At 55.8% G+C, this 10,085-nt stretch overlaps 1 protein-coding gene across 1 annotated transcript in view; it reads left to right on the top strand.

Annotated features, from left to right (window-relative positions):
- The window catches only part of FGF11 (fibroblast growth factor 11), an 18,398-nt gene extending 9,278 nt beyond the window's left edge, over positions 1-9,120 (top strand). Inside the window, exons 2-5 of the mRNA XM_034756511.1 lie at positions 4,661-4,771; positions 5,911-6,014; positions 8,419-8,617; positions 8,796-9,120. Of these exons, the coding sequence (XP_034612402.1) occupies positions 4,661-4,771; positions 5,911-6,014; positions 8,419-8,617; positions 8,796-8,911 (530 nt within the window). The 3' untranslated portion in view covers positions 8,912-9,120. The remainder of the gene's footprint in view (positions 1-4,660; positions 4,772-5,910; positions 6,015-8,418; positions 8,618-8,795) is intronic.
- The last annotated feature ends 965 nt before the right edge of the window (positions 9,121-10,085 follow it).

The raw sequence follows: 10,085 nt of genomic DNA, 5'->3' as shown, positions 1-10,085 counted from the left end.
TCTATCTATCTATCTATCTATCTATCCCCATCCACCCCCTCTATCTATCTATCTATCCCCATCCACCCCCTCTATCTATCTATCTATCTATCTATCTATCTATCTATCTGTGATGAACTGGGACTGTTCTTACTGTGGTCTGTGAATGCTGACAGGGGAGTGTGGCTAGGATAGTCTGCATTGGGGAATGGGAGACTGACCGAAGGAGAATACCTGAGCATATAACATGAGAACCCAGGAAGGGGTTAGAGGCCAGGTGACACCTCTGCCTGGGAGACTGAACAAAGGCTGTGGGAGGGGTCGCTGAGGGGGGAGTTTGAGGAGCTACCTGGAGAGATGGCTGGGAGGCAGACGGGGCTCTGACCTCCCAAGGGGCTGGGGCACCCTGGGACCCCAAGATGGACCTAACTGATGGGGGTCCTGTTGTCTGTGCCTGCAAGACCTGTCTTGGACTGTATTCCTGTCGTCTAAATAAACCTTCTGCTTTACTGGCTGGCTGCGAGTCACAATGAATCGCAGGAAGCTGGGGGTGCAGGGTTTTGTGTCCCCCCACACTCTGTGACAACTGGTGGTAGCAGTGGGATCTACTGCACCCCATGGACGGCACTTCCTGCAGTAAGTGACTGGGGAGCAGTAAAACGAAGGGGGATCGACGGGGACCAGGTGTGCTGAAGAATCAGAGAGAGACGGTTCAGGGGGTGATTGACCCCTGGGAGTGTGTGACCAGAGAGAAGGACTGTTGCAGTAACAGGGTCCCCCGGGGGATCGCAGCGAGCGGTCCCGGGGTGGAGGAGTCTGCAGCTCGACCCTGGCAGAGAGGGGGTGACCTGAAGAGGGGCTGGCACACTAGGGGTCCCCCTGGAACGGTGCAAAGCGGAGAGCACAGGCTGGCGAGGGGCCAGCAGGAGGATGGATGCTAAACGCCTTAAGAGCGACCTGGTGGAGCTGTGCAAGCAGAGGGGGCTGCGCATTGGGAGGTCCACCAAAGAACAGCTCATTGCCCAGCTGGAGGAGAGGGATCGCTTGGATGAACCGAGCCCTGTCCCTAAGAGAAGCCGCCCGGCGGATGCAGCGTGGGCCCCGGGGCCTGACATGGCTGGGAGGGGGCAGACTGCTGTCGAGGACATCCTGAGACCCTGCCTAGCTATACCTAGGGGAGGGGTTGGGGGAAGCCCAGCGAATACCGAGGGCACCCTGACCCCGGCAGCCAGCAGGGGATCGTCCCGGCGGAGCTCCCCGTCCCGGGAGCGGATGCGACTGGAATGTGTCAGGGAGCTGAGACTGAAAGAGCTCAAGTTAAGGCAGCAAGAACTGAAGGAGGAGCGGGACAAGAAGGAGAAACAGCGTCAGCATGAGGAGAACGAACGTCATCATGAACTGGAGCTGGCGAGGCTGAGGGGCAGCGAGTCCCCGGCTGCGGTGAGCGAGGGGGGACCCAGGACTGCACGGAGCTTTGATAAGTGCATCCTGGCCTCACGCAAGGAGGGGGAGGACATGGATGACTTCCTGGATGCCTTTGAGACGGTCTGCGAGCTGCACCAGGTTGATCCTGCGGACAGACTCCGGGTCCTTACCCCCTTACTGGACCCCAAAGCCATGGCATTGTACCGCCAACTGGGAGAGGCGGAGAAAGGGGACTACGAACTATTCAAAAAGGCCCTGCTACGTGAGTTTGGGCTGACTCCTGAGATGTACCGGGAAAGGTTCCGGAGTCAGATCGGGTGGTGCCCAACACCTACCTGACCCTGACGGGGTGGGTGGGACCCCATTCAAGGTGCCGTGGTGAGGGTACACATGAAGTGGGGGGCCAAGGAGGACCCCAAGGACGTGGGGGTACACCTGTATTTGCCCACTGAGGTGTTGATGTGGGGGGGACCTGGAGGACTGGCCAAGCAACCCCCAGGGTGCCCTGGTTGTGACCCGCAGTCAGAGCCGGCGAGGGGCACTGCGCCCTGACCTTGGGGAGGGTGCCTTGCCCGAGGCACAGGACCCTAACCTGGTGGGACCAGGGACACGGCTCAGGGAGGCTGCAGCTTCAGACCCAGCCGGCGAGAGAGAGCAGGTGGCCATCCCTGTCCCAGCTGCTGAGTTCCAGGCCGAGTTGCAGAGAGATCCCTCCTTGCGGAAGATAAGGGACCTGGCCGACCCCAGTGCGGTACGGACCATGGGACGAGGTGACCGGAAAAGGTTCCTGTGGGAGAAGGGGTTCCTGTACCGAGAATGGGCTCCCCCAGGGAAAATGGAGTCGGGGGGATCAGGAGGCAGCTGGTGGTACCCCAGAAGTATCGCCGCCAGATACAGATACAGCCGCCAGCTGCTGTACCGGGCCCATGACATTCCCCTCTCAGGGCACCAGGGAACCTGGCGTACCCAGCAGAGGCTGCTACGGAGCTTTTACTGGCCTGGGGTCTTTGTTACTGTCCGACAGTACTGCGGATCCTGTGACCCCTGTCAGAGGGGGAGGAAGGCCCGGGACAAGGGGAAAACAGCTTTAGGACCCTTGCCCAGCATAGAGGAGCCTTTCCAGAGGGCGGCCAGGGTAAAAAAGGGGGCTCTGAACCAAGAGAGCCCGAATCACCGACCTCCAGACTGGAACGCTGGAGAAGACCACAGCTCAGTTGGAACCCCAGGGGTATTGGGGTGGGAAAAGGGCACAGGCCGCATAAACCTTCCCACATGCGAACTGCGAGTGCCATCGAGCACCCCCGACCTAAGGGGGGGCGTGAAACTGGAGGGGCCTGGTGTAATTCTCACCAAGGAATGGGAGGGATGCTGGGGCATCCATGGGAACGGGGGTAGGTTCGAACTTCCCCGGGTCACTGGCTAAAGTGACCCTGCTCAGTTCGGTCTCGAAGGGGGGAGATGTGACGAACTGGGACGGTTCTTACTGTGGTCTGTGAATGCTGACAGGGGAGTGTGGCTAGGATAGTCTGCATTGGGGGAGGGGAGACTGACCGACGGAGAATACCTGAGCGTGTAACATGAGAACCCAGGGAGGGGTTAGAGGCCAGGTGACACCTCTGCTGAACTGAACAAAGACTGTGGGAGGGGTCGCTGGAGGGAGAGTTTCAGAGCTGGCTGGTGATGTGGCTGGGAGGCAGACGGGGCTCTGACCTCCCAATGGGGCTGGGGCGCCCTGGGACCCCAAGATGGACCTATCTGAGGGGGGTCCTGTTGTCTGTGCCTGCAAGACCTGTCTTGGACTGTGTTCCTGTCGTCTAAATAAACCTTCTGCTTTACTGGCTGGCTGAGAGTCATGGTGAATCGCAGGAAGCCGGGGGTGCAGGGCCCTGTGTCCCCCCACACTCTGTGACACTATGTATCCCCATCCACCCCCTCTATCTATCTCCATCCACCCCCGTCTATCTATCTATCTATCCATCCCTATCCATCCCCATCCACCCCCTCTATCTATCTATCTATCTCCATCCACCCCCCTCTATCTATCTATCCATCTATCCATCCCCATCCATCCCCTCTATTTATCTATCTATCTATCACTGTCAGAACTAAAATAATCTCTCATTCAATTCTCTTTTACCACTTCCAATATTTAGTGAGCTCCAAGTCCGGCTTAACAAAGTTTTTTTGATCAGGGAATTTGCTAAGTTTTTCAAATAAAAGTTGATATTTACAGTGTGATAGCTACAGATACTTTCTGTAACAAATGTTTTCATCTGGAATATCTTTAGTTTCTCACCTTTAACAGATGTAAAACTAAGGATATCCCATTTTTTTGTTGGGAAGTTTATTTTTTTTTTCATATGGAAGTTGCTGATACTTTCCCTGTTTTCACAAAGGTTTGGGTTTGGTTTTGCCTGGGCATCTCCTCAGTTTTTGTGTGAAATTCCTTGTCTTTATGTATCGATTTATAATGACTGATATTTTGTCAAAGTTCACAATGTTTTTTGGTTCGGAATTGCCTTAGTTTTTCATATAAAAGTTTATATTTATTGATTTAAAGTTACTGTTACTTCCTCGGCCTTAACAAAGTGTTTTGTTGAATGTCCTTAGTTTTTCTTATGAGCATCTGTAATTATTGATTTTAAATTACTGCTACTTTCCAACGAAGTGTTTTTCTCTGGGGATTTTCTTTGTTTTTCATGTGAAATTGTATAGTCACTGATATTTAGGAAACATTCATGGGGTTTTTGGTTTGGCCTCATCTTTTCAGACAAAAGATTGTATTTATGGATTAAAAACTACAGACACTTTCTGAATCTTAGGAAAGCTTTTGTTTGAATATTGTCTTAGATTTTTTAATGCAAATCTCTTGATAAATACTTTCTCTGTTTTACCAGAGATTTGTTTGTTAATTGCTGAAGTTTTTTCATACAAAAAAAATGTATTTATTGATTTTAAAGTACTGGTACTTTCTCCATCCTAACAAAGTTTTTGTTTGGGAATTTCCTTAGATTTGTTTTAACGAAAATCTCTTTATTGATTCGAAATTACCAATACTTTCTCAGTCTTACCAAAGATTTGTTTGGGAGTTGCTTGAGGTTTTTCATAAAAATTCGATATTTCCAGAGTTAAAAGTTCCCTGTGCCTTTGCTTAGCCTTAAGGAAGGTAATAAGGGAGGGCTTCCTCCTGGCCGGTGAATAATCTACTTTCTGTCCTTTCTTCGGCCCCCCTATCCCTGTATCCTTCCGTCCACAGAACCGCAGCTGAAGGGCATCGTGACCAAGCTCCTCTGCAGACACGGTTTCTACCTCCGGATGCACCCAGACGGGAGCATCGACGGGACAAAAGAAGACACCAACAGCTTCAGTGAGTGATGCCAGGGCAAGGCCGAGGGGTTATGCAGGGTTAGGCCAGTTGGGGGACCTCCCAAATGGCAGGGAACGGGATGGGGGGCCTGCGGGGGGCTCTGTACTGTGGGGGGCAGAGGAGGCTCCCTACATCCTGGCCCTCCCATGCCACCTTTCCCCTCTAGGACCCAAGGCGGGGACTGGCTGGCTCAGGGGGGCAGGGAATGGGGCAGGGGCCTGTCCCCTCTAGGGGGCGCCGGCTCCCCTCGGGCCCCAGGGCGGGGACTGGCTGGCTCAGGGCGGCGGGGAATGGGGGAGGGGCCTGTCCCCTTTAGGGGGCGCCGGCTCCCACCCAGCCCCAGGGCGGGGACTGGCTGGCTCGGGGGGGGGGGGAATGGGGGAGGGGCCTGTCCCCTCTAGCGGGCAGCACATTATGTGCATAGAGAGGATGGGTAAATTCTGCCTTGATCTAATCCCACCCATCCCCCTCCCGCTCCCAGCTGTCTCCGGTCAAGGCGAGTCCAGAATATTCATCTGGGATTGCAAAGAAGTGGATTAACGTCTAGGAAGCAGAGCTCGCCCGCCCCCGAGAAGGGATGACGGGGAGGAAAAATAAATCCAGCTCTAAAGCGGAATGGGGGAGGGGTTCGGCGTAGGGAAGAACCCAGGAGCCCAGGCTCCAGGCAGAGCTTCTGCAAAATCGGGCAGTGGGGATCGGAGCCGGCGCCCCCTAGAGGGGACAGGCCCCTGCCCCATTCCCCACCCCCCTGAGCCAGCCAGTCCCCACCCTGGGGCCCAAGGGGAGCCGGCGCCCCCTAGAGGGGACAGGCCCCAGCCCCATTCCCCACCCCCCTGAGCCAGCCAGTCCCCGCCCTGGGGCCGGGTGGGAGCCGGCGCCCCCTAGAGGGGACAGGCCCCTGCCCCATTCCCTGCCCCCCTGAGCCAGCCAGTCCCCGCCCTGGGGCCAGGTGGGAGCCGGCACCCCCTAGAGGGGACAGGCCCCTGCCCCCTTCCCCGCCCCTCCTGAGCCAGCCAGTCCCCACCTGGGGACGGGTGGGAGCCGGCGCCCCCTAGAGGGGACAGGCCCCATGTCCCAGTCCCACCTGCTGCTTGTGTGAGCGCTGACGCCTCGCTGTCTGTCTCTCTCATCTCCCACAGCTCTCTTTAACCTGATCCCCGTGGGACTGCGCGTGGTTGCCATCCAGGGTACCAAGTCGGGGCAGTATATCGCCATGAATGCAGAGGGCTACCTCTATACCTCCGTGAGTGTCATTCCCCCCGCCTCCGCCCGGCCCTCCCTCCTGACTAAACTGACCGTTGGTGTTAGCAGTGGGATCTAAGGGTTGTGTATGTGCCCTGGGTCCCAGCGTGGTGGAGTGCATGATCCTCTTTCTTCCAGCAGGGGGCGCTGCCTGCAGGGTGGATTTAGTGGTGGGTCATGACAGTGCATCCCTAGGGAGGCAGATCAGAGCGTCCATTGGTGTTAGCGGTGGGATTGCTGGGTGAGCCCTGGAGGGGTGGGCTGATCATAGCTAATGGAGTGCAGTATCTGCTCTCTGCCAGTAGGTGGGGCAGTGGAGAGGGGTCCCTCCATACTTGTCAGGTATCCCCACCCCCGCAAAACAGCCCCCCACTTTTCCCCATGTGGGGTGCTCTGGAATAGGAGTGCCCCCTCCTAACTCTGCCCCACACAATCCCCTTCTTCAGGCCCCATGGTACCAGGGCCCTTCCTCCCCCTTGGCGTATCCTCCCCCCTCCCGCCGATGCTGAATTAAATTTAGCAGCTGGCCTGATTTTTAGGGAACCCCTGGGAGAGACCAAGAAAATCCCCACCTGCAACCAGGGAGAGAGATGCACCATCAGCCATCCCCGTACGCTGTTCTGTCTGCCTGTCCCCCATGCACATCTGTCTGTCTGTCTAGGGCCAAGCACGCCTGTCTGGCCGTGTCTTTCTGACTCACTTTCCCTGTCACTCTCCATCGCACAGGTGAAGGTGATTCTCCCGCCAGGCCCCCCACCTCTCCCCAGCCATGGTGCGCTGTGGAGGTCTGTGAAAGCTGGGGAGCAGGCCACGGGCACGCGGAGCTTTCGGTGTGGGCAGGGGATAGCGGGATGGGAGGGAAAGCAACGGTGAACGTAGCGCCGTGACACCGACAGGGAAAGTAATGGTGAATGTGGTGCTGGTAGTGAAAATAATGGTGACTGTGGAGCTGATCATGAAAATAATCGTGAATGTGGTGCTGACATGGAATGTAACTGACCGTTGTGCTTATAGTGAGAATAATGGTGAATGTGGCACATATAGTGAAAATAAGACTTAACCTGGTATGGATAGTGAAAATAACAGTGAAAGTGGAACTGATATGGAAAATAATGGTGAACCTGGTGCTGACGGTGAAAATAACTGAACATGGTGGTTCTAGTGAAAATAATGGTGAATGTGGTGCTTCTAGTGAAAATAACTGTGAGCATGGTGCTTCTACTGAAAATAATGGTGCATGTGGCACTGATAGTGAAAATAACTGTGAACGTGGGGCTTCTACTGAAAATAATGGTGAATGTGGCACGGATAGTGAAAATAACAGGGAACATGGTGCTGATAGTGAAACTAATGGTCGTTGTGCTGACAGGGAAAATAACTGTGGCGATGATAGTCGAAATAATGGTCAACGTGGTCCTGGTAGTGAAAATCATGGTGAATGTGGCGCTGATAGTGAAAATCATGGTGAACGTGACACTGACAGGGAAAATCCATCCCCACATACCCCTTCTATCCAGCCAGCCAGCCCCATATACCCCATCTACCTAATTATCATCCAGCCCCATAGATGCCTTCCCCATCCATCCATCCATCCATCCATCCGTTCTTTCTCCCTTCCCCATACACCCCTCTTTCTTTCTTTCTCTGAAATCACACCCCCTTTCTCCTGTGTCTCTCACACACAGACGGACAGCATAATTCACAACCCCTCAAACCCAGCTGCCCTTAACCCCCCCAGGTCTGTGGAATATTCATCTCCCTGCCGGCGAGCCCCCCGCCCCCCTGCAGCCCGGACACCCCAGCGCAGCCAGGACACTTTGACCCTGGCCCCAAGCCGTGATGCAATAGCCGGGCTCTTCCCAAAGTTAACTGGGGTCAAAGTAGCTCAGAGCTTCCTTTCGAGGGCAGCAGGGGGCGCTCTCCCCTGGCAGGCAGGGCTGGTCCCAGGGCGGCGCTAGGGGGCGCTGTGGGGCAGGGAGCGGGGCAGGGAGCTCAGCAGGGGGCGCTCTCCCCTGGCAGGCGGGGTTGGCCCCAGGGGGCGCTAGGGGGCGCTGTGGGGCAGGGAGCAGGGCGGGGGGCTCAGCAGGGGGCGCTCTCCCCTGGCAGGCAGGGCTGGCCCCAGGGCAGCACTAGGGGGCGCTGTGGGGCAGGGAGNGGGGGGGGCTCAGCAGGGGGCGCTCTCCCCTGGCAGGCGGGGCTGGCCCTGGTGAAACCCAGGCGTCCGAGGCAAGGCGCAGCTCTGAGACCCGTTGCCTCCCTGCTGAAAGACAAGAGCGAGGGCACTGCCCTCTACTGCCCACAGTTGGGCATTACACCCCCCACCACAATTGTTCTTTCTTTCTTTCTTTCTTTCTTTCTTTCTCACTCACACCCCATTTCTCTCCCTCCCTCCCTCCCTCTCCCAGGCTCACTTCACCGCCGAGTGCCGGTTTAAGGAGTGCGTCTTCGAGAATTACTACGTCATGTACTCCTCCACCCTGTACCGCCAGCGCGAATCCGGCCGCTCCTGGTACCTGGGCATCAACAAAGAAGGCCAGCCCATGAAGGGAAACCGAGTCAAGAAGACCAAAGCCGCCGCCCACTTCCTGCCCAAGCTATTGGAAGGTGAGTGGGGGAAGCAGGAACAATGGGGCAGGGGCTAGGGGAAGCAATGGGGGATGTAAAATAGAGACACCCCCCACACACCCCTTGTGTCTTTCTGTGTGGTAGGGCGGCTGGAGCAGCCAATCCCGTGCTATCCCTCACTTCTTCCTTCTCCGTGTGTCTCTCTCCCTCCCGACAGTGGCCATGTACCGCGAGCCGTCACTCCATAACGTGGTGGACCCCTCGGCGCCCCAGAAGTCAGATGAGGCCGGGGCCCCCAGCAAAGAGACAGCCAAGCCCCGCAAGGCGACGTAACCCCGAGGCCGGGGAGGGGCGTCGGCATCACTCCAGCAATGCCCCTCCCACGCACGTTCCCGCTCTGCCCCCTTCTGCTCAGGATGCCTGCCTACCTACATTCAACCTCTGGACCTCAGAAAAAAAATGCCATCAAGGGTGTAATACCCTTTGCCACCACTGGGAGGGCAACATTGCCCTGCTGGAGAAAGAATTAGGGGTGTGCGTGTGTGTGTGTATATATATATATATATATATATATATATATATATATATATATATATGGTCTTCCATGCCAGCTGAGAGCGTGATTCCCTGTTCAGCCAAGAGGTGGTGACATTGGGAAAAGTTCTGATCTATGCCAGCTTCCTTTTCAGCAATAAGTGTGCGACGCCTTTTCCCACCAGCGGAGGGCGACATTGGGAAAAACTGTTAGAAAATCCCCTTCCGTTGCACAATGGACGATACACTTTTCAACCGCTGGGTCGCATCGGGGAAGGATGTTCCAGGCGAGACCTTCCATTTGCAATAATAAAAAAAAAAGGGGGTATCCTGCCCTCTTCCAGCGGAGGATGGAGACAGCGGGACATCGCCCCCTGGCGTGAGACCACCAAGTGGTGACACGGTCATGTTGGGAGAGGCTATTACATACGCCACTTTCCCTTGCAATAAAAAGACAGCGTGTTCCTCTTTCCCACCAGCAGGTGGTGACGTTGTCACACTGGGGGGGAAAGATGGGTCTATCTGCCGCCATCTAGTTGATACCCTTTCTCCCCACTAGGGGACAACACTGTTGCATCAGGAGAGAATGTTCTAGACGTCACCTTCTCTGGCGTCATACCTTCTTCGACCACTAGGGGGGGTGACATTTCACAAAGGGGGAAAAAAGAGAGCCAGCCATTCCGGATTTCTTCCCCGTTTCGATGGAAATGAGACACCAATCCGGGAGGGGAGGGAAAGTGAGGGGCAACCAGAAACTCCGCCCCCTTTTCCCACCAGCCCCTCCCACTCCAACGTGCCAAATACTGTAGGATGTAGCCCTGCAACAACAGGAGACAAAGCCAGTCACGAGGAATCTGGATTGAGACTCCAGGACAATTGCGCGGGGGGGGAGGGGGAGATACATGCTGGGGGGGTGGAGTCAATGCTTGATGGACACCTGTTGTATTTTATTGTTTAGTGGCGGAGGGAGGGG

This window comes from Trachemys scripta, chromosome 24 (genome assembly GCF_013100865.1).
Source record: "Trachemys scripta elegans isolate TJP31775 chromosome 24, CAS_Tse_1.0, whole genome shotgun sequence".
Lineage (NCBI taxonomy): Eukaryota > Metazoa > Chordata > Testudines > Emydidae > Trachemys > Trachemys scripta.
Note: the sequence above shows the minus strand (reverse complement) of the source record. Positions and strands in the feature narration are given on the sequence as shown.